This window comes from Lepidochelys olivacea, assembly GCF_965140295.1.
Source record: "Lepidochelys olivacea isolate rLepOli2 genome assembly, chromosome: 1".
NCBI lineage: Eukaryota > Metazoa > Chordata > Testudines > Cheloniidae > Lepidochelys > Lepidochelys olivacea.
The window spans coordinates 262011061-262038414 of NC_140411.1; the positions used below are offsets into that span (position 1 = coordinate 262011061).

A 27354-nucleotide genomic window follows, 5' to 3' on the forward strand; every position below is an offset into this window, starting at 1 on the left:
ATCCCACCATCAACCTCAGCCTGGACCAGTCCACACAAGAGATCCACTTCCTGGACACTACAGTGCTAATAAGCGATGGTCACATAAACACCACCCTATACCGGAAACCTACTGATCGCTATTCCTACCTACATGCCTGCAGCTTTCATCCAGACCACACCACATGATCTATTGTCTACAGCCAAGCTCTACGATACAACTGCATTTGCTCCAACCCCTCACACAGAGACAAACACCTACAAGAGCTCTATCAAGCATTCTTACAACTACAATACCCACCTGCTGAAGAATTGAAAAAACAGATTGACAGAGCCAGAAGAATACCCAGAAGTTGCCTACTGCAGGACAGGCCCAACAAAGAAAATAACAGAATGCCACTAGCCATCATCTTCAGCCCCTAACTAAAACCTCTCCAACACATCATCAAGGATCTACAACCTATCCTGAAGGATGAACCATCACTCTCACAGATCTTGGGAGACAGGCCAGTCCTTGCATATAGACAGCCCCCCAACCTGAAGCAAATACTCACCAGCAACCACACACCACACAACAGAACCAATAACCCAGGAACCTATCCTTGCAACAAAGCCCGTTGCCAACTGTGTCCACATATCTATTCAGGGGACACCATCATAGGGCCTAATCACATCAGCCACACTATCAGAGGCTCGTTCACCTGCACATCTACCAATGTGATATATGCCATCGTGCCAGCAATGCCCCTCTGCCAAACTGGACAGTCTCTACGTAAAAGAATAAATGGACACAAATCAGACATCAAGAATTATAACATTCAAAAACCAGTCGGAGAACACGTCAATCTCTCTGGTCGCTCGCTTACAGACCTAAAGGTGGCAATTCTTCAACAAAAAAACTTCAAAAACAGACTCCAAGGAAAGACTGCTGAATTGGAATTAATTTGCAAACTGGATACAATTAATTTAGGCTTGAATAAAGACTCGAAGTGGATGGGTCATTACACAAAGTAAAACTATTTCCCCATGTTTATTTCTCCCTCCTCCCCCCCAGCTGTTCCTCAGATGTTCTTGTCAACTGCTAGAAATGGCCCACCTTGATTATCACTACAAAAGGCCCCCCCCCCATCCCGCTGATAATAGCTCACCTTACCTGATCACTCTCTTTACAGTGTGTAGGGTAACACCCATTGTTTCATGTTCTCTGTGTATATAAATCTCCCCACTGTATTTTCCACTGAATGCATCCGATGAAGTGAGCTGTATGTGCCTCACGAAAGCTTATGCTTAAATACATTTATTAGTCTCTAAGGTGCCACAAGTCCTCCTTTTCCTTTTGCGGATACAGACTAACACGGCTGCTGCTCTGAAACTTGTCTTCCTGCAAAGGCTCAGCTTTTAAGAGTCAGGACAGGAACTACAGCACTGAGGATGGCTACCACTCTTCTCTGACAGAAAGTTATCCCAATAACTTGCCATCTTCCTATATTTTATGACTGGCTGTTTCTCAAGAAAACCAGTGTGCATTAAGGGTGTGCATAGTCCCCAAGTGCTGAGAGAAACAAACAAAAGCCAGGACCAAAAAAGAAGTTGCCCTAGGGCCCCTCCAATGTTAAAAAATCATGACTCATGTTCATCCAAAATCAAGAGCTTGGCTTTAAAAATCTTGAGATTATGTAAAAGAACTGGGTGTTTTTTATTCGCCTTCTGCTTTTTGAGTCTCCAGGCTGCAGGGGGGTGGTCACAGTGTGACGCTTTCTCCACACTCCCTCTGACTTTAAGGCGGAGACCATCACACAGCCGCCTGGCTGCAGGCGCTGGGGCTTCATGAAAACCAGAATTAGCCTGAGAGCGGGCACCAGGACTAGCCTGGCCCCTGGCACCGGAGAGCACCGGGCAGGGTTTCCCGCGGGCTCCAGGCAGGAGCGATCGCGGCTGGAGGTTCGCGCCTGCCCTGCCCCGCCCCGCCCCGCCCCGCCCATGCGAGTAGACAGGAGGCTCGGCCTGAGGCACCTCACCCCACCTAGGGCTGTAGGGAGAATGACGCAGCGGGGAGGACGGACCACGCCTGGGGAGCCACCTGCCTCAGGAAAGCTCATGCTTAAATACATTTATTAGTCTCTAAGGTGCCACAAGTCCTCCTTTTCTTTTTGCGGATACCGACTAACAGGGCTGCTACTCTGAAACCTGCCTCAGGGGCGGGGCTGTAACCCCCCTCCCCACCCCGTGGCCGCCTTCTGCCAAGCTATTGGGCGTTGCGAACTACAACTCCCAGAATGCCTCGCGGCGGGAGGGACGCGTTCCCGGCTGTTCAGCAATCTCTCCGGGGATTGGCCGGGAGGAAAGGGCCAATAGGCGTTTCTGGTACATGGGGGACGGTGAAGCTAACGCCCTCATGGCTGGCGTGTGACGCCCTGTCGGGGGCGGGGCCTGGTCAGCGAAGGCACCATGTGCCTGATGGCGGCGTCCAGCTGTTAGCTGGGCCGGGCGGGAGCCATGGAGCAGGAGAGGGGCGAGGTGAGCCGAGCCGAGCCGCGCCGCGCCGCGCCGCGCCGCGGGGGCCGGACACCGGCCCTAGGAGGGGCAGAGAGATGCTGCAGCCTCCGATCCCTTTGCTTGCCCCGGGACCCGGCCCCCGGACACGCTAGCTCCGGCCTCCCCCGTCTCGCCGCGGGGCTGGCTAGGCAGGCGCTGCCCTGCGGGGCTCCGGGGGCCCTGCGCTGCGGCAGGGTGGGGCTCACCCGGCGTTACAGCGGCGAGGTGCTTTGGGTGAGAAGCCGCCATTCAGAGCCTGCTCCGCCCCGGGGAGTGGCTGGGGAGCCCGCCCCGCCCCCTTTGCGGCCCCCGGCCCGCGGGACCCCGGCCAGCCCGCCCGCCGCAGGGGCTTGGCAGGGGTGTGGGCAGCCAGGGGGATCCTTCGCAGGGGGTCCCCTGAATTCTGTTCGTAAAAGGGCCTGGTTTGTGGTGCGGTAACGGGCCCCCACCTGCCTGCGGGTAGATCAGGCTCCTTCCGCTGAGGTAACGCAATCAGTGGTGCCCGGCTTCGGCGTGGGGTGTAGCCGCTGAGCCCCTGGACTTCTTCGCTGCCGGCTTCTGGCTCTGCCCCGTGCCCAGGGCCGTGTGAACAATCTCCTGTTTTCCTGCCACCGCCTCTGCGGGAAACTGTTCAGGTTCGATGGGAGCAGCTGGAAGCCCCCTGTTTTTTAATGGGAGTTGGATCTGCTTACGTGCACCAGGACCGAGTCTGTTTCACTGTGCCCCAGCATGTGTCTGGCCGCTCTTGTTTTGAGGCGGGAGGAAGTGGGAAAGCAATATGGAGTGCGGGGATTGAAGGGTGCCTCTTGCCCTAAAAGCTTATGCTACTGCTTTAGCGCCTGGGAGCAGTAAAGGACTGGTGATCTTGAAGTCACCAGTCAGCCTCCAGTGCGACTATTGCTGATCCTACCTTGCTGTGTGCCTCTGTAAACTGATCTCTCCTTATACCTCAACTGTGGCCCTCCTCTCCATCCTTCTGCCACCCCCCACTTTCTGCACTTCTGTGACTATGAATTCTTTTTTCTGTGGGAACGCTGAGTCTGATGGGTAAAACCTAAAAGAGAACTCACTGAGCGGGTGGGAGTCCTCTTCCCCTCCTCCCCCCACATCCCAAGTGAGTGGGACACACCTGCTCTTGAGTCTACTAGGTAGAATCCTTAGCAGCCACACCAGGTTTTCCCTCCTTAAGCCTTGTGGGACAATCCTGCTGTGCTGAGGCCAGGCTTACTGCATAAGGGTATGTTGAAAATCTTGGGTCTGAAGCATTATTCTCTCCGCTAGCTGTCTCCCTTCTGCCGCAAGATGCCATCCTTGAAGCGGATGGAGGAGGAGGATGAAGATGACGACGACGATGACTTGGACTTGTTTGGGGGTTATGATAGCTTCCGGGGTTACAACAGCAGCATGGGCAGTGACAGCAGCTCCTGCCTGGATGAGTCTAGTGATAATGATGTGGCAGATCGTGAAGCTGGGGAGCTGCCCACCTCCCCTCTGCCGCTACATCCACCCACTACAGGCCGATTGATGGAAGACAGCGGCTCCGAGCCAGGTACTATATGCTCTGCGTGCCATAAGGAGGCACAGTAGCTAATTAGAAACAGATATGGACCCATTTGAAAGCAGTACAGTGCTTCAGGATATGTGTGGTGGTTTAGCTTAATACACATGCCTTGGGAGTGGAACTGCCTAGTGATTGTGTTCTATGCTCTGAGTTCTGTCAAGAGGCTCTCGAGGTTCTGCTGGGGTTAGTCAAGTTAGTTACGCTTCCTGGCGCTGTAACATTGCTGGCCTGAGCTTAGCCCTTGCAGGGTTAATGCCATACCCCCAGCTCTCATTCTGAGTATCTTCCTCTCCCCCAGCTGTGTGTGAAATGTGTGGGATCGTGGGCACAAGGGAAGCTTTCTTTTCGAAGACCAAACGCTTCTGCAGCGTCTCCTGCTCCAGGAGCTACTCCTCAAACTCCAAGAAAGCCAGCATCCTGGCAAGGCTGCAGGTGAGTGACACCCACCCGGTGGCCTCTGGAATCAAAGTGGGACTCGCCTGTAGGGGGAAGTGTCAACAAGACCATGCTTGCTGGAGGCTTATTGGTACCTCCCTCCCTTCCTTGAGGGACACAAGGGCATGCTAAGGGTCCTGCTCTCTACACGGGTGGGAAAAGATGGGGAGGGCAGAACTGCACGGTATCCATGGTGGTTCTGGCTCTTCATGGCCCCGTGAGTGTAGAAGAATGTCATGACCTCTGAAATCCTTCAGCCAGAGATAGGGAGGTGAGTCTGCACCTTGCCTTCAGGGATACATTATCCCTTTGCCTCTGGATCCCAACCTCATCTTCTTTTTATGCTTCCCCAGGGCAAACCACCTACAAAGAAGGCTAAAGTTCTGCACAAGGCAGCATGGTCTGCCAAAATTGGGGCATTCCTCCATTCCCAGGGGACAGGTCAACTGGCAGATGGAACGCTGACAGGCCAAGATGGTAAGTGCAGGTGGGTGTGGAGAAGAAGGAGCTGGGCATTAGACAGGCTGTGTTCTGCATCCTCTTCAGAACCAGCTGACCTTGACACTCTTCTTTTGTGTCCTCCTGCAGCCCTTGTCCTGGGCTTTGACTGGGGAAAGTACCTGCAGGACCATGGTTACAAGGCTGCCCCCGTCAGCTGCTTCAAACACGTGAGTTCTCCTTATTTTCTGTGCCTTTCTGCTTGTGTGCAGTGTGTCATGTTACCTGGGCTTATTGGCTTCTTCCTGTGTGCATGAGATGAGTGAGGAAGAGGTGTGGAAGCCACATGGTGTAGAAGAGTTGGATATCAGACTCTGTCTCTGCCTCCTGACAGGGAGGGAGTCTGAGCCTTGCTGGTCATGCCGGAATCCTGTGGAGGGAGCATGCTCCGTCCCCAGGAGGAAAATAGGCAGGGATCTTGATGTTACCCGAGATAGAAATGTCATTGAATGGCATCAGGGAGGGAGGTGGGACTCTGTCGTCCCGAGTTGTGCTGGAAGGAACCCCAAACTCTTTAGAAATAGAAACCCTGTCTGTATGTCTTCTCCCCACCACCCCCACTTGAGCTGTGGGTGGTTCTTCGCAGAATGTCTTTAGTTTTTCTGGTATTACTTTGTTCTTCTCACTCCATGGTGATGTCATGGACTAGAGGAAATGGCTGTGCTAGCTGCCATGCTGTCCCCTAGCACACACCACATCCAGACACCACACTACTGGCAGTGCACCAAGGCCACGGCCATCTGGATTAGCTTGCTTTGAGCGAAGCTAACAGCCACTGGTTCCCTGCTATGCCAGTCTACGTCAAGACAGGGCCATTGTGGGTGGAGCTTGCCTGTTCTCCTAGCCCCGCTGATGCCAATTGTCCTCTCAATAGCTATCCCCATCACGCTTGTCATTGCCTGTGTGATCCACATTCTGCGGCGTAAAACTCTAGTTGGCTGGAATCCACCTGCCCATACAAGTAGCATCACACAGCCCATTACCACAGAGCTCTGTATTCTCACAGCGAGCAACATCATCTGCTTCTGCAACCCAACTGGTTCTATCGCCAGCATGTCTTGGAGGAGACCATCTTACAAGGTTGCTGCCACAGGCCTGAGGCTGATGTGTGGTCTCTGATGCCTGTCTGGGGAGAGGAAGAGGTCTCTGGCCAGCTCAGCCTGGTTTAGTGTATAACTTGGCAACTGAGTTCAGACTGGCCGAGATGGACATCACTTGGAGTGTCAGATGGTGCTGTGAGGAGATGGAGGCAGGGAAGATCTAGTATGATAAGGTTCAGAACACCCTTCCGCTCTGCCCGATTTGCTACTAACTAGCATGGAGGCACGTACAGTGCTTTGTTGAAGGGACTCTAAGAAAGACAGTAGATCCATGGCCTAGCAGGACAAGGAGCTGGACTGAAGCTGCTGGTTGCATTGCCAGCTTTCCGCATTGCCCGCTTTCAAGAACCCTGGATCTGGAGAAGACCGCCAAGCTGAGTTGGCAGGACAAGGAATCAGGAGATATGGGGCCCTGTACAGCAGCAGGTATGCACCTTCTTACTGTTTTATGTACTGATTGGGGAAGCGGGGAGGCTTATTTCACAGGGGTGGGGAAAGGGTCTTCTGGATGCTGTTAGTATATGTAAAAAGGGCGGTTATAACCTTGCATGAGGGTGGAAATACCCATTTTTTTCCCCCTTCCCTTATTCTAGCAGGGGCCAGTCTCCACTCGCATGCCTCTGCAGCTCTTGCCAAATCCCTCATCAGCTCAGCTGTTTTGGTTGCTCTGTCACCTCTCAGACACTCTACCTGTTTGTGCCCCTCCTTCCTTTTGCCTCATAGGCCTCCGTTCCCAGTCAAGGTGGAGACGCCTGCACAGTGCCTGGCTGAGCGACTCTGTGTGGCTGGACTCAACTTGGCAGATCCTTGGGGAGATTGCAATGTAAAAAGTCTAAAAACAAGAGACTCTAATTGCAGGAAACTACTGGCTGGGCACAATGGCCACAACATTCATGTGACATTATATCCGTCTGCCCCATTTGCAGTGCAGGCTGCCGAACCAGATTGGTGCCTCTATCTACCTGCAGCCTCCCATCAGTCTGCCTTGCTGTTAAAAACCTGGAAAACACTTGGGCATATTTTACTGGCAAAGAGGTAAGCAAGCAAAATATAGCCCATGGGTTTGGGATACAGTAATAGCATGGCCTATTCCCAATTGTCTGACAGTAAAATCCTCTACATTTATCAGACACCAGCTAGTCTTGGCCCTTGGCTTTTCCCACACCTGGAACATTTTATTTGGAAAATCTCTGAGCACGTCCTCTAGTTTTGCCATCAAGTATTAGGGCAATGATAGTTTCCCTTCTCCCCCACAAAAGCTCTCACAAAGCTTGGTCCCCTCTCATCTGTGTGAACCACTACTCCAAACTTACCAGCTTTCTCCCTTACTCTTTAAAATGGCTTCTTTCCCTTGACGGGAGCCCCGTAGAGAGATGGTTTGCAGGATCCTTTATGGCCCACAATAAGGATGCTCACAAACATGCCCAGGATCCTTTTTGTCCCACAGTAAGGATGGCCCACAACATGTGCTGACAGACATGCCCTGGTTGAGTTAAACTAGTTCAAGCCCCATGCGTGGACACCCATTACTTTAAAACCGGCTATCTGTAAGCCAGGGTTATATGGATTTTAGGAGTGTCAACACAGAATTGCACTGAAATAACTGAAGGTGCAATTTAAGCCAATTCAGTTAAACTGGTGCAATTTTGTATGTAGGCCAGAGATCTAAGTCACCTTTCCTAATTCAGTTAGGATCATTCCTGGCTTTTCTCCCTCTATCCTATTAAGTAGCATCTTCACCCACCCTTAGTCCTAGAAGTGGTGTGTGAATACCAATGCTATGTCCTTGCCATCTCTAGTTCCTTCCTGCATGATACTTTCTTCTTGGACTAGAGTTTGAAACTGAAGTGAAATTATTAATTTGATAATTATTGGATGTGCTGTTGCTTTGGCTGTTAACTCTCTCTCTCTTTATTTCAGTAACCCATTGCACCAGTATAGACCTCCCAGAGCAACCTGGGGGGAAGCTGATCAGATCCACTGTGGTGAAAAGGTTCACAGACCTTGGGGACCAGGAGAAGAGCAGACAAGACCTGTTCCTGAACATGTGCCAGGGTTCTGAATTAATGTATGAGGTTGAGAAGGTGGTTAAAATGAGAGACAAGGGAAGGTTCTGCCAGGAGGACAAGAAAACGAAGCAGAACTCTTTGTGGAATGAGACGTGCAAATGGAAGAGAGAGTTCCTAAAGAAAACACCAAATAAACAGTGCTCGGGAGAAAATGGCTGCCATCTTGATGCAACATTAGGCCTCCAGGCCAAGGCTACAGTGTAAATGTGGCTCCAACAAATCACCCACTGTGATCTGTTGCACTGTGCTGTTATGTCTTGATCTTGCAGCTGGCCTATAGCCTTTGGTGTTTAATAAAAATCTTCCTGGATAAGAGCTCCTCTGGCTGACTTAGCTCCCCTCCTCTTCTTTAACTGTAATACTGTACTGAATTATTCCTCTGTACAGTTCCCTCCCCACACCACATCGCTCACCCAAGTGGGAGCTATATACATGCATACAAACAAGGATGTGCTACCTCCACTCCAGTGTTGCATAACCTCTTTTAATTGCACCCCCCCGGTGCCTTCTGCCATAAACTTCCACACTGTACACGTGAAGGGCCTCCGTCTGTCACCCTTACATTGACAAGTACCTGCACTGAAACCAATGGGGCTACTACCTATAAAGGTTCTAACTGAGGTGGCACAGCTGAGCCCTAAGCTCAGGTGATAATGACTATAGATCACCTCTGCCCCTGAGGGAGAAACTGAACCCTAGTGCAGCAGAGTCCTAATGCAGAAACTGAATTCCTACCATCCATTTACACTTTGAAGGTGGGTGAATAGAGAGCTTCTGTCTCATACTTCACCCCTTGCATGTAGTACTAATATGAATAACAGCTTCAAATGCAGCAGCGTGCCTGGTCAGCTGCCTGTAGATTCTGCATCTTTGCTACATTGTTCACAGAAGTCATCTCCCTTAGTTTCACATATGTTATGCAGTAAACAGATGTTATAATTGCTATGCTTGTCCCTGTGCTGTCGTTGGGTATCTCTGCCTTGCTCTCAGCCCCCCCCCCAAAAAACTCATTCTACCACCTTCCTGCTAAATATATAGCTGAAATGGTATCCTCTGGGTGGGTGTGGTTAGGAGGTGGTTTTGTTAGCCATGGTAAAAATGGCTAGGCACTTAGAATCACAGTGGGGGTGGAGACACCATTCATGTCAATATTTTATTATGGGAATAATTCTCCCTCCCTCTGGTCCATTCTTAGGCTCTAGAATTTTTCCATATTGTGGCATCATGTGCTTTGGGTGGTCTTCCTGTGTACGTGTTCAGGTACCTGCTATGCTGCTCCCCTGGGACTGGTGTCACCATGGGCCAGTGCTCCTCCGACGTACTTGTGGGAGGAGGGCCACATGAGTTCTGTTGATAGCTCCGAAACAATTTGGAAATTGTAATCAAGTCCTTCAGTGATTTCTGGCACATTGGCCACCTTGCTCACGCACCCCTATAACACTGTACTGCCATGTATGCAGCCCTTGAAATAGCAACTGTGATAGTAGCCCCTACTGTGGTCTTTGTGACCTCAAACTGGTGTCCAGCTGCCTGGTAATTGTCTGGGGTAGCCAGCTTCCATGGAGCAATTGTCTCTTTTTTCTCATGGTGATTAGCACTCTGATCCTAATGGACTGGCACTGCAGGGTCACAGCTCACCAGCGGTATGGAAAACTCTTCTTTCTCATTCTGAAATTACGCAGTCCCTGCTGCTTGGCCCAGAGCCAGAGAACAACTTGGTGTCATCAGTCTTGTTATGATCTGGGCGCTAAAGCCATCTTTAGATTTCAAAGCCTGAACAGTTCAGAGCTTACTGTGTCAGGCTGTGTGAAGACTTACGAAGGCAATTGTGCCTCATTATGCTCAGTTCATGTTGTCATAGTTTCTCTTTACAGCCCCAAGGGCCAGAAAGAACTGGTTTAAATGAAAGCATACATTGTGAAGCACAGCTCTGTGAGCAAGAGGCAGATTGTGTCTGCAAAATATATGCAGGCTGGATCATAATTACCATTCTTTTCTCTCCTCTCCCGTCATCTCTGCCCCAATCTTGCAGGTGCCGCTGTTCGAGCAGTGGGAGGACGTGATGAAAGGGATGAAGGTGGAGGTGTTGAATAGCGATGCTGTGCTCCCCAGCCGGGTGTACTGGATCGCCTCTGTCATCCAGATTGCAGGTAGGTCTCTTGAGAGGCTTATCAGTAACCGACAGGGACTGGCGATAATTGAGGGATGTTTATCAGATCTGAATCTATCTGGCCTGGCCATATGACACTTTAATGGGGCTACGGGAGCCATCCAGGCAGTGAGTGCCGCACAGCCAGCCCCGTCTCCAGCCAGCCCTGCACCCCCGTGCCCTGCCTGCAGCCAGCCCCTACCTCCAGCCAGCCCCACGCCTCCTGCCAACCCCGCACCCTCCTGTCTCCAGCCAGCTCCGCACCCCCTGCCCTGCCCGCAGCCAGCCCTGCACCCCCTGCCTCTAGCTAGCCCTGCCCCACGCCCCTGTCTGCAGCTGGCCCCACGTCCAGTGCTGCCCTGCAGTTCCCAGGGCAGTAACCCTGCACACCTGCTTCAATGAGGGAGCAGCTGGGACCCACACATGTGCACACCCTAGGGTGACCAGACAGCAAGTGTGAAAAATCAGGACAGGAGGTGGGGGGTAATAGGAGCCTATATAAGAAAAAGACCCCAAAATCGGGACTGTCCCTATAAAATCGGGACATCTGGTCACTCTAGCACACCCCCAGGGAGTGGCCGGGACCCACACATGTGAAATGGAGCTCATTTCTAGTTCAGGCCCATCTTTTTAAAAAAGAACTTTAGGCAGGATTAACATACATCCGTATTTTCCCGGACAGGTCAGGCTTTTTGGTTCTTAAATGGCCGTCCAGGAGGAATTTTTAAATTTTAAAAATTCCTCCTGGGAAAATACGGACGTATGGTAACCCTGTTGGTACAAAAAATACATACTGGGGCACATCCCTTAAATCAGAACTTTTTATGGGGAACCGGTTGTTAAGATTTTGACAGCTCATCACTGCATCCAGGGGTCTTTGAAAGGGGGAAATGCCAGGAGGGAGAAGAGTTGTTTAGGAGCAATAGATGGAACCTAAACAAGGTAAACGGGCAGGTCTCGTGGGAGGACTTTGTGTTGCTGAGCTCCATTCATCTTCCAAGGGAAGGGGTGGAAGGTCCTTTCACTTGAAGCTAATTTTCATGGAGCACTGGAGAATGTATTGTAGGGAACAAAGTAACCAGAGCAGAGAAAAGATTTAATGCATCTCTTCCCTCTCTTGTTGTCTCCGGCAGGATACAGAGCACTGTTGCGGTACGAAGGCTTTGAGAATGACTCCAGCCATGACTTCTGGTGCAACCTGGGCACAGTGGACATTCACCCCATTGGCTGGTGTGCCATCAACAGCAAAATCCTGGTACCCCCACAGAGTGAGTGCCTGTCGGGTGTCATGCTGTGAGAGGAGATGCCAGTGTTTAATTCCACATGTAGCAGTCTTGGTTTCTCTCCTAGCTCTGTCTCACAGTGTCATGTTCGTAATGCTTTGGAATGCAGATCCGCTGCTGTCTTCTGTTATAAAGTGTCCATTTCTCTTGGTCCTCAGAAAGCAACTTCTTGCATTGCTCTCTCTCTGCTACTCCCTCTGGTTGACTAGGAGTGGTGCTGGAGGGTGATGGGAGGAATTGTGTCTATCCATCCTCAACTGGAAGGATCACGAAGGGTGCTGGTAAAAGAGCAGAATTCTGGCATGTGGGGGTGTTCTTTAAATGCTGTTTACATAGGTTGAAATTGACATGTCTTGACTTACACATCTTACTCAGTTGCTTTCCATTTCCACAGCCTATCCCAGCCTTCTCCCTAGGCCCATATTACCTTGGAACAATTTACCAAGGCTCAGGGTGGCTTCTCCATCCCTGATCATCTTTAAATCAAGACTGGATGTTTTTCTAAACTATCTCCTTTAGGAATTATTTTGGGGAAGTTCTATGGCCTGTCTTATACATGAGGTCAGATTAGAGCAGAGGTTCTCAGCCAGGGGTACGCATACCCCTAGGGGTACACAGAGGTCTTCCAGAGGGGTACATCAACTCATCTAGATATTTGCCTGTTTTACAACAGGCTACATAAAAAGCACTAGCAAAGTCAGTACAAACTAAAATTTCATACAGACAATCACTTTTTTATAATGCTCTATAGACTGTACACTGAAATGTAAGTACAATATTTATATTCCAATTCATTTATTTTATAATTATATGGTAAAAAGTCAGCAATTTGTCAGTACTAGTGTGGCTGTGACAATTTTGTAAGCAAGACTTTAAGTGAGGTGAAACTTGGGGTACATGAGAAAAATCAGACTCCTGAAAAGGGGTAGTCTGGAAAGGTTGAGAACCACTGGACTAAAGGATCATAATGGTCTCTTCTTGGCTTTGGAATCTATACCACCTCGTGTCCCAATTTAGGCCCTGCTCTGGCAGTCATATCAGCATGGGCAGCCTCTTGCTCCCAAATGGAGCCCCTTTGAAATTAGTGGGGCCCTGCATGGGTGCACAGGTCCATGTGTGTCAATCCAATTGCAGGATTGGGATCTTAGCTTGTAAGTTTTCCAAGGCACAGATCATATCTTCTAGCTCAGTATCCCACCTCCAACAGACCCTTGGTTTGAAGGGATTTCCTTTTATCCATTCTAAATTTGGTGCCTTTTAATTTTCATGAAGTGCCCCTTCATTCTTGTGTTAGGGGCTGACTTACCTCCTCTGTACCAGCCACTATTTTAAATAGCACTCTGCTGCCATTTTGTTCTATATTTGTACACCTAACACAATGGGATCCTGATCTGTAACTGGGGCTCCTTGGTGCAAAGATAACGGAAAGAATATTAATGAATTTTCTTCTACTTTCTGTGCCAAATGGTGGCAAAGCTCCGTGAGCTTATCAGAAACCTGACATTCTGCTCGTATATAGCTGCAGTGTGGCTGTGAGTGTGTGAGAGTGAAAGACTAGTGATCATTGGTGTATCTGAATGGGAAGAACATCTTGAATTTAGACCGGCAATTCCTGGAAAGGAGGAAGGGGTCAAATGCATTGTTAACTTTGTGCCCTCATGAAGGTGCAATGGGCAAGGAACATGAGCTGTTGTTCTCTGTTTCTGTACAGCCATCCACGCCAAGTACACAGACTGGAGGGGGTACCTCATGAAAAGGCTGGTGGGAGCAAGGACCATCCCTGTGGATTTCCACATCAAGGTAAAGGGGAAGGACAAGGGAAAGGTTCTACCATCCATCCAGTTCACAGATGGAGACACAGCACTGTGGGGGGAGTCTCCCTCTCTTGGTTCAAGCTCTGTTTACCTCTCCTGTTGCTCATTGGTACTGGGAGGGAGAACCAGCATAGTGCAGGGTGGGGGAGGGCATTTTCCTTTAAGGGCTGCCTGGCACACCTGGAAAGTAGGACAGAATGCTCCTTTGGCAATGTGGGTTCCTTTGACCCAGTCAGCCTGACTGCTTCTCTTTCAGGGCTTAAAAGGATGTTCTTAAACAGTTGAGGCCCAAAATATTGGTGAGGGTTTTGTTTTCCTTTGTGCGCACGCACACAAGTAAATCCTGCTGTTTAATGTGAATTGTTTTATTTCAGTGAATGAGCTGTTTGTTTTGAATAGAAACATTCTTCTTCACTTTTGGAAGCCCAGCAACACGCTGGGGAATGAGAGAAAAACAAAACTGACGAGACTAGCGTCCCTGGCTCTCCTGAAATGCACACAGTCAGTAGCACTGGGTGTGAAAACTCATTAAGATCTTGACAGGCAGGTTTTTTTAATAATCGGAAGGAGTGTTAGTAGATGTGACTCCAGTCAGAGTCGAGCGAGAAGGCAGGCTCCCCCTGCTGGCACGTTTTGAAAAGTTTCTTTCTACATTTCTGATGGGGAAAATAATACCATGAAATGGCTGGCAGAAAAAGACCTTGACGGGATTCACTTATCTGCAGGATCCAGGGTAGTCAGGGACATTGAACTGGAGACACCGAACTAGAGTCTCCCATGGTTTGAGGCAATTACAATGACGCTGTTTGTTCATGGGATAATCTGTCAGACCCACTGAGCTGTGGTGGAGACAAGCTCTTGGGAGAGCTGGCAGTGAAGTGCTAAAGAGAGACTGGAATGTTACCATATCCAAGGCTTTCCCAGACACAAATACACTTACTCCTCATGGCCAAGTCTGGAGAAAACCTTCTACAAGGCACATGTGGGGTTGTGTCCCCACAGAGATGTTGCTAATGTGCGTTTTGCCACATGGCATTAGATCTCACTGCACTCTGAGACCCTGGGCTCTGATAGACCAAGGTGACAGGTACTTTACAGATGCCTTTGAACGTTCTCAAGGATAGGTTGGGTTGGGCCTGATCAAAATTTGGGAGTCCCCCCCAAGGAAAAGTGAGGGTGATGCGGGTGACTTAGCACCGAGTCTCTTAGTCAGTCTGTACAAGTGCTCCAGGATAGTGGTGGGGTTGGAGGGTGTTGCTGGAGGTTCAGTCTTTCTAAGAAGTGTGAAACAAAGGGCCTGATCCCACTCCCCTTTTGAGTCAACTGAGAGACTCCAATAAGTTTGTGACCAGAGGTAGCTATGGAAGACCTTATGGCCACTTTCACCAGAAGTGAGGTGTGAGCCCCATGCACTGGCCCAGTTTGGGCTGGAGGCATTACATTCTGCCAAACTCTAATTGTAACAGGGATTTCACTAGGACTGGTTATTCAGCCCTTCTTATCCCCAGTTGTGCAGTGGCACGGTTGTTACCCGGGGTTCTTTCAACCCAAAGCTCTTGGTAACTTTTAGTCTGTGCAAGGTGGTGTCAGGAAATATATCAGGGGAGACACGGCCGTCCAACCGATTGATGGTTGGCACAAACAGGACAACACCAGAGTGCTTTCACTTAAAGCTAAACTTTACTTAGTCTCATACACATGTCTGCAACAGGTTAGTAAAACACCCCCAACCCTTGATAATTACCAAAGCTGAGAGTGGCTCTCGAGTGGCACAACGGCAGCCCGTCTGCTAGTGGGGAACACAAAATGCATCCAGAGGGAGAGTCCAGTCCTGAAGAGTCCCCCTACCTCAAACTTTTTCCCCTTATTTATACATTAGTAATAGAATGACATGTCCCTTAAAGCAAACTTTTAAGTAAGCAGTTTCAATGGTCAAGCGAGAGGTTCCTTCTGATTATCGATGAACCAGGTGTGGGTTTTTCCAGAGTTTGCAGCCTTGAGGCCCCAATAGACATTCCTGGGGCACATCCTGCTCTTCTAAGATGCATGTATCAGCAACTTCAACACAATTCTTATCAGGAAGGATGCGGGGTCAAGCTGCCCTTTCTGTGGCACCCAAAAAACCCCCTCCCCTCCTGCCTTGGTTGAACGGAGACTGCTGAATGGCCAATTTACAGCCTGCTGACTTGGCTGCTTTTAGCAGAAAGCCATAGTGGTTTTAGGCACTTTACTGCTTTGCCAAAGTCTCCCTGTACACGGTCTTAGAATGGCTGTTGTGTCCCTCCCTCGAGGTGTCTGTTCCTCCCAGCACTGACGTGCAGTCAAGTGATCAGTGTGCGTGTGGAGAGAGTCGTGTTGTGTAAAGCGTTTGGGGACGAAGGGATCTGAGAGATCCTGTTTGTTTGTTGTCCTCGCAGATGGCGGAAAACATGAAGTACCCATTCCGTCAGGGCATGCGGGTGGAGGTAGTGGACAAGACCCATGTGTCTCGGACGCGCATGGCAGTAGTGGACACAGTGATTGGTGGCCGGCTGAGGCTCCTCTATGAGGATGGGGATAGCGATGATGACTTCTGGTGCCATATGTGGAGCACTCTGATCCACCCAGTGGGCTGGTCACGTAGGGTGGGTCACAACATCAAGAAGACAGGTACAAATCCATGTGGCCTTTCCCGGAACTCTCCCAGCCTGCCTTCGATTGGTTGGTCCCAGAGAGACACTGACACAAGATTAGAGTTGACCCTAGTCCTGGGTTTTCATGGAATGGTTCTGATTCTGACAAGGCCATCCCGTATCTTGCAAGCTGGGCCAGCTGTCGTAATCACATCACCTGCTTCTAGCGTAGCAGACCAGTGCTTCTGTCTGGCCATGTAACCTACCCTCTGGTATCCATTATGAGATGTTGCAAAGGCCGAACAACGCAGTATAATGCACCTGGCCAATTAAACTCTGCTGCATGTCAGTGGTACAAGTGTGATTTCTTATTCGACTCCCCAAGACGCAGTCAGTTTCTCCCCCCTGAAGTGTGAGTACACTGTACCTTTATGTTAGCCTGCATAGTTACAGATGTTATTAATGGCTATACATTTATTGAGCCTTATGTGACGAAACTTGCTGGCCCCTTTAAGAGCATGTGACATTAGGTCATCTCTTTCTGGGGCTTGGCCCTTGAAGGAGAGGAATTTGTGGGCAATATAGTTCCCCAGGGGAGTCCAGGGACCAAGAGGCATCGTATGTCCTTGGACTACTCTTCCCATCAGTTCCTAGAATTCTTCTCATTATTATTAAGAGGCAGCCTAGCAGCACCCACTCCTAAAGGGGCTAGCATGCTTTGTTGTGCTTTAAAAAAGAAATCCAGGTTCAGCATAGGTGTCCTTCCCTTTCTTCTGCTGAGCCCCCAGAGCACATCTCTGCCCGGTTTCCATATATTGTGTATAGAAGTTTATATCCGTGATAAATCTACCATCCTTTGAGTTCAAGGGACCCTTTATTCCCATAATACAGGACATGGTAATACAAAGGGACTGATCCTTTTTCCCTTTGTAATTTTGAACATCCCCTTCCAGCCCCCTCTGACTAGCTGGTGCCTTCCTGTTTCTTATCGCTGCTGACCTCCAATCAGATGGTGACTTAGCAGGACTCCCCCTCTGTCACAGTAGATGTCTCATTTCTGCTTCTCTTCCTTGTTTCCCTCCCCTGGCAGAAGAAAAGCGCAGTGACATGGCAAACCATCCCACCTTCCGGAAGATCTACTGTGACGCTGTCCCCTACCTCTTCAAGAAGGTAGGAGAGCTCAGCCCTCGCGCCTTGAGACTGCCATGGCAAAGAAGGGATGAGGGGGGAAGCTTTGCCAGGAGACGGTAGGACCCATCCCGCACTTCAGCACAGCTCTTTGGACTCTAACCCATGTAGATGCTGAGCTCTCTTCTCCCTTGCAACAGCGGAGAAGTATCTGGCCCACAGAACTCCGCATAGTGGGCTTGTTCGAGGCTGGAATGAGGGGGTTCACTTGCCCTGAGGCTTTGCGTGCTGTGGGGGCTTGGAGCTGGAATGGGGGATGTTTGAGGATGGGGTGGGGGATGTGGTCAGGAGCAGGAGAGGATGTTTGCTCATTCAAGGTCAGGGTGGAGGGACTCAAGGATGCAGACAGGACTAGGGGCTCGGGTGAGGAGTAGCTGAGAGGCTCGACTGGGGAGAGGGCTTGCGCAGGGGTCGCGGGGGAGGTGTTCCTGCACTTAGATCGGGTGGTGAATGCACAGTAGTCTTCAGCCAAGGGTGGAAGGGGAAGCTGACACGAGATTGGGCTGGACTGAGGGAGGTCAGGTAAGAGGCCTGTGTGCTACAGACACTGGGCTGGAAGGAAGGGCTTGCTCCATGGGAGGCTGGGAGGCTTGTTGGCTCTGGGTGGGGGATGGCATTGGCATGGCTGGCTCTTCTGATTGATTTATTGATTGATTTATGGGAGTTTCTCTTTGTTCCATTGGGGTTAGTTTGCCTCTGGTTTTGAATCACATTAGCGCCCCCCTCCCCCTCCAATCGTGTTTCAGTCATTTGGTTTTCTGCTTCAGGGCAACCTTTCCCTTCCCTTCCCCTTCCCTTCCCTTCCCCTTCTTCCACCCTGCTGTGCCCCGCCATGTCTTTGAATCCCCTCTGCACTCAGAGACGGGCCATGGTCCTGATGGTGACGCCCAGTTTGTCTTTTCCCTGCGGTCTGTTTCAGGTGCGGGCTGTTTACGCTGAGGGTGGCTGGTTCGAGGAAGGCATGAAATTGGAAGCTATTGACCCCCTGAATCTGGGCAACATCTGCGTGGCTACTGTGTGCAAGGTAACCTGGGCTGATAGGGGACAGAGTCGAAGCCTATGACATCCGAGCCTCTGCTCAGCATCCTTAGAGAGCAGGACGAGGTAGGGGGCCTGTCGGGGGCTTGTGAGAGAGGAGGCAGGGCTCTTGTTTTGGGAGGGCTCTGAGGGAGTGAGGCAGCAGGGAAGGAGGTTGGGGTGCTTGTTCAGGGGCCAGCAGGCTGCCCGCAGCTTCAGCAGCTGGGGCACTCAAGGCTGCGGTCAGTTTACAGATGTGTATATGCTGCCTGAGGACAGGTGTGCTTGCCTGCAGCAGGTTGAGTTCCTTGTCAATGCAGCACATGTGCTATGCTCTTCTCCCACATCCTCTGCCCCTGGATAATCGGAAGGGAGGATCTGCTTTCCCAGAAGACCTCAGCAGCTCCTGGAGGGTGTCAGCGCGGCATACAGAGCGTGGCTTTGAGGAATAAAGGGATGCAGGGAGTGTTAGGGGAAGCGCTGTGTGTGTTCATACATTCTGCATGGCCTGGCTTCCCAGTCTTGCTTTCTCTCCCCTCACTGCTCGCTCCCTGTGAAGCGCCTTGCATCACTTGGCAGGGTGCTGGGCGATAGGATCCCAGGGAGCCTTTTCCTTCTCTAGACTCTAGTCCACTTTGCATAACTTGAGAGGCAGCATCACCGTGGGCTTCCAGTTCTCTCCCAGAAAATCATCGGCTCCCCGTACAACCCGAAGGGGGGGACTTGAAGCAAAAGGTTGACGAGATTACAGGAGGGCTCTTTATTTGTCCAGAAAATGTTCCCCTGAAGCCGTGTCTGGCGCGATCCATTTTGAGGGATTGGAACTGGTGGGAACGAATAGGCGACTTTGTTAGCCCTGGCATCATGTGCGCCTGCTATATTTGATAGGCTAAGCAGGGTCAGGCCTGGTTGGTGATTGGATGGGGACTCCCAAGGCACAGCGGGGAGTGGTGGTGGTGAGTCAGTGGGTTGTGCTGTTCCCTCTTGAGTCAGTAGTGAACCAGTGACCCAGCACTGCCTCGAGGGGGCTCTGTGCTGCTGGAGGCACTGTCCTTTGAGATGGAAAATTGAGCTCCTGACTATTTAAGGTTATGGCACTTTTCCCAAGAGTATTGACATCAGCCCTGTGTGCCTGTCAGATTCCATTCCAGGTCACTGGGTCCTGTTGACTAAAACTCCTGCTGCAGTTTCAGCTGGAGAAGCTACCACTCCCCCATCTGTGATACAACATTGGAGTGTATTGCTGTGCATTGTTTAGCACCTACCATGCTCCACCCCAGAGGTGGCTGCATTTCACAAGTGGGGGCATGATCCTCTGATAGACAAACCATAGAGGTCTTGGGGATCTTTCAGAATGAAAGGCTTTAGAGCAAGCTAAGCTGCTCCTTTCATGCTCTTCCTCTGTGTTGTCAGGTCCTGCTGGACGGTTATCTCATGATTGGCATTGATGGGGCAGCATCTGCAGATGGCTCTGATTGGTTCTGTTACCATGCTTCCTCACATGCCATCTTCCCTGTCAACTTCTGCCAGAAGAACATCATCGACCTGACCCCTCCAAAAGGTGAGACTCTGAAACCTCACACCCTGAACTGTAAGGTCACTGGGCTACACGTCTCCTAGGGGCACATGATGACACAACTGTGGCTCAGACTGACCAAAATTGTGGGGCCCAGGCCTGCTTGCTTCTTTTTGAAGAGTCAAGGTTGGTGAGGTTGCAACAGCTGATCCATTCGAACTGGCCTTACTCCCACGCCTTGCTCCAAAGAATGTTTGGTATTTGATGGCTCCTAATCTGAAATAAAATGGAAGTGTGGTCTGAATTTGCCTTCTCTGTCACTGCTAGCGGATTCTAGACCCCCTGGACTGTCTGATCCAGAAAATGGGGGTCTCCTCCTGCTTTCAACACTGCCCTTGACGTTCCTGGTGGCAGGAGAGAGATCATGCCTAGTAATGTGTTTAAAGTCCATTTCCTCCTGCATGTGGTTATTGACAGGGGCTGTTCAATTTCAGCTGAGTCCCTGTTGGATACGTTTGTCCACGTCTCAAACCTATTGCACCACTTGATGCCGTTCCCAATCTGTGCTCAGCAAAGGAGTCCCGGACTGCTGTGCAGTGGCAGAGCGATGCAGTTCCTCTTATCTTCCTTTGAGCTGCATCCTGGAAGTGCCAGGAGGCTAGTTGTGCAGCCTTGTGAGCTGCTGCTTCTTCCTTGCACTCTCTCTCTTTCTCCCGGCTCTTATGCTCTGTGACCTTTCTACTTTTGCAGGGTATGATGCAAAGAATTTCAGTTGGGCAAGTTACCTGGAAAAGACCAAATCCAAAGCTGTGCCAGTGCGGCTCTTCAACATGGTGAGTACCGGCTGGGAGGGGGGCAAGGCAGACACACCAGCTTGGACCCAGCATGCAGGGAGGAGCAAACACACCATGGGAGTTTCTGAGCTGGGCTGTTCTGTGCTAGCGGCTGAAACTATTTGGGAATGCCTGGGAGGTTTCACTGCTGTCAGTGGATGTGTCCTGAGTTCTTTCCCGTAGGCTTCATGAGTAAAGCACTTGGTGGCTGGTGATGAACTGGTGCTGTCTTTCTCTGAATTTCATAATGGAATGGGCTTTTGATTAGGGCAACTTGCATTTCTTTAAAGCCCACACTCCAAGTCCACACTTGGATCTCCAAGCTCGTCGCAGATTGTCCATACAGGGATCAATCTCCGCACTGAAATGCAGCCCTCTCTGGGAGGGGGAGGCAGGAGTCATTCCACACCAGCAAAATGGCATGATGGTGTCATGGGATAATGCCACACCTGTCTCACTTCCTCGGTCCCCATGCCTATGCTGGCTCACTGGGCTCAGTCAGACGTCCTTTGAACCCTGCAAAACTAAACCCTGGTTTACATCTGGCCTCTCTGTGGTCAGGCTGAGCTTTGCTGCGGAACGGCGGGGCTTGTGGGCTTTGGGCCTGTTTATATGGGGGTAGCTGAAGTCCCCCGTAGGTATCATGATATGGACTTTGGTGAGAGAAACCAAAGAGGCATCATTGTGCTCTGTCTCCTTTTCTTGAGCTACAGGCATAACCACACCGGTGTATTTGCATTAGGACTTGGGATTGGCCTGGATGTAACTGGGTTGGGTTTTTCCTCTTCCCAGGACTGTCCAAACCATGGCTTCAAGGCAGGCATGAAGCTGGAAGCAGTGGATTTGATGGAGCCCCGACTCATCTGCGTGGCCACCGTAAAGCGTGTGGTCCACCGCCTCCTCAGCATCCACTTTGATGGCTGGGACAGCGAGTATGACCAGTGGGTGGACTGTGAGTCACCAGATATCTATGCTGTAGGCTGGTGTGAGCTGACGGGTTACCAGCTGCAGCCACCAGTGGCCCCAGGTTGGTGAACGCTGATTGGTTCCTCTGCCCTGATTGTGGTGATGCTGAATTTGGTGGCAGGTTTCTGACCCACTGCTTTGCATGTCCTGCTCCTCTGTGACTTGTGGGGAAGAGAAACCATCTCCCTAGTCCCACATGGACTCCATGCACCCCTCACGCCCTCTCTCAGCCTGGCTCACTCGCTGACCAGAGGAACCAGATCTGCGTGGTGAGGAGAGAAGACTGGCAGTTTGAGGTGGATTTTAGTCTCTCCTGTCTTCTGTCCCATCAATCAATGGGGGATTGCTCCTGCTGAAATAGGGCATCACACGAGCACTTCCATGCCCCCCTCTAGCTGTACTCTCCTTCTTTCCTTCAAGTACAGCCTTACCCCACCCAATCTTGAAGCAGGTGCAGCTCTGCCCCCCTTCCCTTTCCCAGGCCCTGTGATGTTCTGATGCCCTCAGTCTCTAGGATAAGGGTGAACCTCACACGAGTGTCACTCCTCTCTTCAGCTAGTAGGGGCTGCCACTGCTACACTTCAGATCCCTTCCTTCCATCCCAGAATTGCTAGCCTCATCCCTGCCCTACCCCATCTTCCCTGGTGTACCACTGCGCCCCCAGCTATGCCCAGCCTGTCATGCTCACCCTCATATCCATACACCTAGCAGCACCACTATACCCAGCTCTTCCCTCTGCTTTTGTGGCAGGCTGGCTCAGGGAGAGGGAGTGGGCTGGTGGATGTGGGTCTTGTATCTGCCTTGTAACATGGCATCCCAGTTATCTGCTGGTGATGGAGCTCAGCTTTCATTTTCCTCTTGCCTTGGTGACAGAGCCCACGACGCCAGTGAAGATCAAAGAGGTGCCGAAGAAGAAGAAGAAACCCTATGGAAAGAAAAGTGAGTGATAGTTTGATTAGCCCTGCCTCCACATCACCCTTCTTTTCCCCCATTGGCTAGAAACTGTTAAAAAAACCCTCTCAGGTGTGACTAACCGCAGGCAGGAGAGGGGCCTTTTCTGACTCTGGGTACACTTGGTCCAGTGTGTGTTTATAGCTTCATTATTCCTCTTTGCATCTCGTCATGCTGCTCTTGCCGAGGAGAGACATGGGCACTGTTTGGGGGGAGGCTGCTAGGCTGTGTCGGTTGGCTGCAATCTAGACTAGGACTGCCTGCCTCTGAGAACGCTTCCAGGTGACTGACACGTTCATTGGCAACGTGCAGCTTCCCCGTTGTCCGTGGATATGATGGAGAGCCCGGCCTGGGTAGCTGGAATCAGTCCATGATGTGAGCTTCTAACAGTTAGTGTTAGGGGATGATGAGAATGGTTATGGTGATGGTCAAGAAGCTAATGGGCTCAGACCATGTTGTTGCTGTGTGTGTGTGTGAGAGAGACAGAGAACCTAAAATCCACAACCCCACTGTGCTAGGTGCTGTACAAACATAGTAAATGACATTTCCTGTCCCACAGAGCTTATGGTCTAAAAGGCCATAATGCCCTAACTAACAAAATTATACAGACACCAAATAAAGGGTCACCCTGCCAGTTTTTCAGGATCTAGGCCCTGAGGATTAAGCAAAGCACTTAACTGAGCTCAGTGGGCCTACTCAGGTACTTAGTAGTACTTTGCTGAACCACAGCCTTAATGTGTAAGAACTGGCAGCTTGATATTTAGGATGATGGGAAGAGAGGTGGTTATAGCCATCTTCCACTGCCTCTCTTTGGAGTGTGGGGAGTTAACCCCTGCAGAGGCTCCCCACCACTTCAGAGCGAGATGCCACCAGCAACTTGGGAGCGTGTCCGATTGGGAGAAATACCGTGACCTTGCAGCTGATCAGAATGCGTTTTGCTGTTCAAGTGTGCTTAGCCCTGCCCCGTGAAGATTCTGCCCTGGGAGGTTGAACGCAGTGTTTAGTAAAAGGACAGATTTCCCCAACACTCTCTATTCTTCTTTGTTAAGGGAAAAAGATGTCTGCCAAAACCCGGTCCCTCAAGCAGGCAGCCAAGAAACCAGCTGGCCCAAAAGCAAAGCGAGAAGCAAAAGCTGCAAGCAAGGCCTTACAGGAGCCAGCACCTGATGAGAGTAAGGAGAGGGAGTCACTCCAGCCTGCAGCCCTCTCCTACATGCTGGGTGCCATTAGCAATCCTGTGGCCTGCTCCCCTTCCTAGCAGGCGTGGCATGGGGTCCCTATAGCCTGGGCTGGGGAGACAGCACAGCCAAGACTTAACTGTCTCTTCCTCGGAAAAGGTTCTGGGGGTTTGCATAACGCCATGGCAGTGAAAGCCGAGGGTTCGCGCAGCCCCAGCATACACAGAGCTGCCTCTAAACAAAGGAATTGACTGCTGCCTAATGCAGTGAGCAGTTGTATGTGAGACACGCCTCGCTGCTGAGTCCCGCATCAGCAGGTCCCAGTGGGGATGCGTTTCTGACTGTGTGAGTGAGTGAGAATTTCTCCACAGAGAAAGGTCCCAGAATGACACAGCTGCTTCTGGAGGCTGACTTGCCCTGTTTAGTCCCAGAACAGGTATAGCACCCACAGCATAGGCTTCCCCTGACCTGGGGGGATGAGATGGGAGGTCACTCTGTGTTCTGCTCCCTTCTTGGTCTCTGCTGAGGCTGCCAGGAAGAGGGGCCAATTGGGCTGGTATTTGTATGTGATGTGGGCACCTGCTCGTTGGGAAATGGGACTGATAGGACCCCCAAAGCATTTGTCACTGGGTGTCCATATGAACAGAGTGGGCCCCATGGAGCTGTTGACACCAGCTGTTAATGAAGCTTTCTGGGTGGACTGATTTATCCTCTTTCTGTCTCTCAATAGTTATCACTGTGCAAGTAAAAGAGGAAACTATCGACCCGTCAGCAGTGGAATTCGCAGCCCCAGAGCTTCCCATTCTGATAAGCAGCATAAAACAGGAGGTAGAGGACTAATCCCTGATCCCTCAGGTGGGATCTCCTGGCCTTGAGCAAGGATGTGCACTGCACTCTGGGGAAGCCCCAAGTAAAGCTGTGCAGGAGACAAGAAGGGGTGTCGTTCCTTTGGGTTGAGCACTCGCAAAATGTCACAAAACTCCCGTTTATCCTCGCAAAAGAACAGTCCCCAGTGTCTGCAAGCTCCATTTTGGGTTTTTTTTTAAACCCCAGGTCACAGCTTCCAGAAAAGGCACCAAACTTTGAAAGCAATATGGCTCATACTTAGCTGATGGGCTGCAGTCTGAGGGTGGATTCCTGAGTCTGGGAAATCCTATTAGCCCACAGACATGACTCTTTCTGAGCTCTGTAGGAAGCTGCTGCTGCAGTGTGGAGAATGACAGCATTTCAGGCTGGTGTCTGGAGCCTGCGATCTGTGATCTGAGAAGCATTGAAATTGCAGAACCACAACCACTGTATGTGGTCTCAGGGAGAGCAAGTAAGTCAGGAACATGGCTGCTGTCGCTAGGGGAACAACCAGGATGTGCTCATCCCTCTCTCTCATCCTCTCTGTGACACGGACCTGGAACCAAAGAGGGCTCTAGAGAGCAGCTGGGAAACGGAGGAGGTAGAAAACAAGTTACAGGAGGGAATTTCTCTCTTGGTTTTACTCATAAATTAATTTTTTCACCTGCTGTGAGATGAGCTAAATCTTATCCAGCCCAGACAAAGACAGTAGGGTATTTATGTTGGCTCTTTCCCCCCTCCAGGACGCACAATGCTGCTGGATTATTATTATTTTTTTATAATCCCAGAGTAAATTCCACCAATGAAATGTACCATAATGCTCTGTAAATAAAATGTAATAGAAGGTCAAAGACTCGTCTGTTGGATTCAGAAACGACAAAATGCCTGCTCTGATCAAGAGGTGAGAGGGGAAGTCTGAACACGAAAGCAGTAAGGAGGGTGTGGTTGTGGTTGTGGTGGTTGTATTCTAGCCCTCATGTACCCACCTCTGCTTGTTTGTAAGATCTGCAAAGAGCATGTGCCAGCTGCTAGCAACATGGCACAGTCGGGGAGGCTCCTTTTCAGCCGCTGTGGTAGAATTGCTTTCTAGGTCTCTGAAAGGGTCCCCTAAGTCAAGTCCTCAATCATGGCAACATGAAGGATGCGTATGTAAACCCAGCAAATGGAGCCGCCAGCTAGGATGGAGTGTGTGCAGGGGAGGTGAACTTTGCCTGGCACCAGTTGGCACAGAACTGTTTGTTCCTGTGGCGTTAGTCTCTCCCCTTCCCACGCTGAGCTCTGACTTTCATACCAGTTGATGGTCAGGTGTGCAGTAATAGATGTTCTAGCTCCTTTGTCCAGTGAATTTTTTTCAAGGGGCTCTGGCTCTTTCCTTAAGCTGTCAACTAACTTTCAACCCCCATATTTATATAACTGCTTTCCTGGAAATTGTTCCTAATTTGAATAAAATACTTTTCATGTAAAAAAAATTCTGCATTTCCCCGTGGAAACCCAAACACAGCAGCACTGGGCTAGTGCGTAAGAATGGGCCAGTGAAGGCCAATTTCACTTTTGTTTGACCATCGAGTTTGATGAGTGAAATGCAAAAGGCAGAAACTCTGTCGGCGGTGATTAACATGCTACCTTTTAAACATTCTTTTATTTTTAATCCTCTGAAGGTGTCAGTGATACAGGTAAGAACTGTGTTTGCTCTCATGTCATTTAAGTATATGATACAGGAGAATAAGATAGTGGAGAATACTGTTTCAACATGATTTTCACTTCCACTTAGGGTCCTTGGATGCTGTTGAATCATCTCTAAGGTTCCCTTTTCTGCTCTGGGGGCAGGGCATTTTGGAGTGTTTTGCTGTTCCTTGTGCCCTCACAAGCTGGCTGTCTGCTACAGGAAGCAATGGTTGGAATGGCAGGACCCCGCATCCTGACTTAGGCCCTGCCTACACTAGAAAGAAAGGTTGTGACTGAAAGACATTTTCAAAACATGATCTATTTCCCAAGTTGAGACAGGGCCTTTAGTGCAAGAAAAGGGTTTTGAATCCCCCCTCCCACCATTGGAAAGGGTGCCAGGCATGGCAGATGTATTTTATTGGTCATGCTGCATTCAGGCACCAGCCTCTCATACTGTAATGGACAAATATGCTGGATTGAGCACTGCTTGTTGGAGCTGCAGAGGTGTTAAACTCCAGCCCCAGGGGAAGTGTATTTTTGAGGTTTGTTTTTCCTCTGAACTGGAATATTAGCTGTGAGCAAAGGGGCTGGAGCAGGCCCTCTGGGATAACACACCTGCCATTTCTCCTCACAGCAATTCAGAGAGCCCATGCAGCATGTGATACTGAAGGGACATGACTCTTTGAAGTGCTGGGGAATGACAAGGCCAGTCCTTTCCTGCCACTCTTTTGCAGTATAATACATCCATATGGTGTAGGCCAGGGGTGGGCAAACTTTTTGGCCTGAGGGCCACATCGTGTTTCGGAAATTGTATGGAGGGCTGGTTAGGGGAGGCTGTGCTGGACTGTGCCCCTGCCCCCTATCCGCCCCCCCCCTTGCTTCTCACCCCCTGAAGGCTCCCACCTGGGACTCCTGCCCCATCCAACCCCCCCATTCCCTGATGGCCCCCCCAGGACCCCTACCCCATCCACACACACAGCCCCACTCCCTGTCCCCTGACCGCCCCCAGAACCCCTGCCCCCCACCGACCCCATCCAACCCCCCCTCTCCTTCCTGACTGCCCCCATTCAACACCCCCCCTCGTTCCCCACCCTCTGACTGCCCTGACCCCATCCACATTCCGTCCCCCTGACCACCAACCCCAAACTCCCCTGCCCTCT

At 50.6% G+C, this 27354-nt stretch overlaps 1 protein-coding gene across 4 annotated transcripts; it reads left to right on the forward strand.

Annotated features, from left to right (window-relative positions):
* Window positions 1-2355: 2355 nt before the first annotated feature.
* On the forward strand, window positions 2356-25380 carry L3MBTL2 (L3MBTL histone methyl-lysine binding protein 2). Of its 4 annotated transcripts, XM_084638509.1 has the most exons (17): window positions 2356-2495; window positions 3795-4062; window positions 4373-4506; window positions 4863-4986; window positions 5098-5177; window positions 10209-10326; window positions 11459-11593; window positions 13320-13408; window positions 15840-16071; window positions 17125-17204; window positions 18142-18246; window positions 19653-19800; window positions 20506-20588; window positions 21381-21615; window positions 22428-22493; window positions 23555-23677; window positions 24414-25380. In XM_084638509.1, exons 1-17 carry the CDS (start codon window positions 2475-2477, stop codon window positions 24521-24523), a joined length of 2151 nt encoding a protein of 716 aa, XP_084494635.1. In that variant the 5' UTR covers window positions 2356-2474; the 3' UTR covers window positions 24524-25380. The 4 variants fall into 4 exon arrangements, with proteins under 4 accessions (XP_084494635.1, XP_084494632.1, XP_084494634.1 ...); XM_084638506.1 differs by having other exon boundaries at window positions 4863-5177; XM_084638508.1 differs by lacking the exon at window positions 2356-2495 and adding an exon at window positions 2817-2996 and having other exon boundaries at window positions 4863-5177.
* The last annotated feature ends 1974 nt before the right edge of the window (window positions 25381-27354 follow it).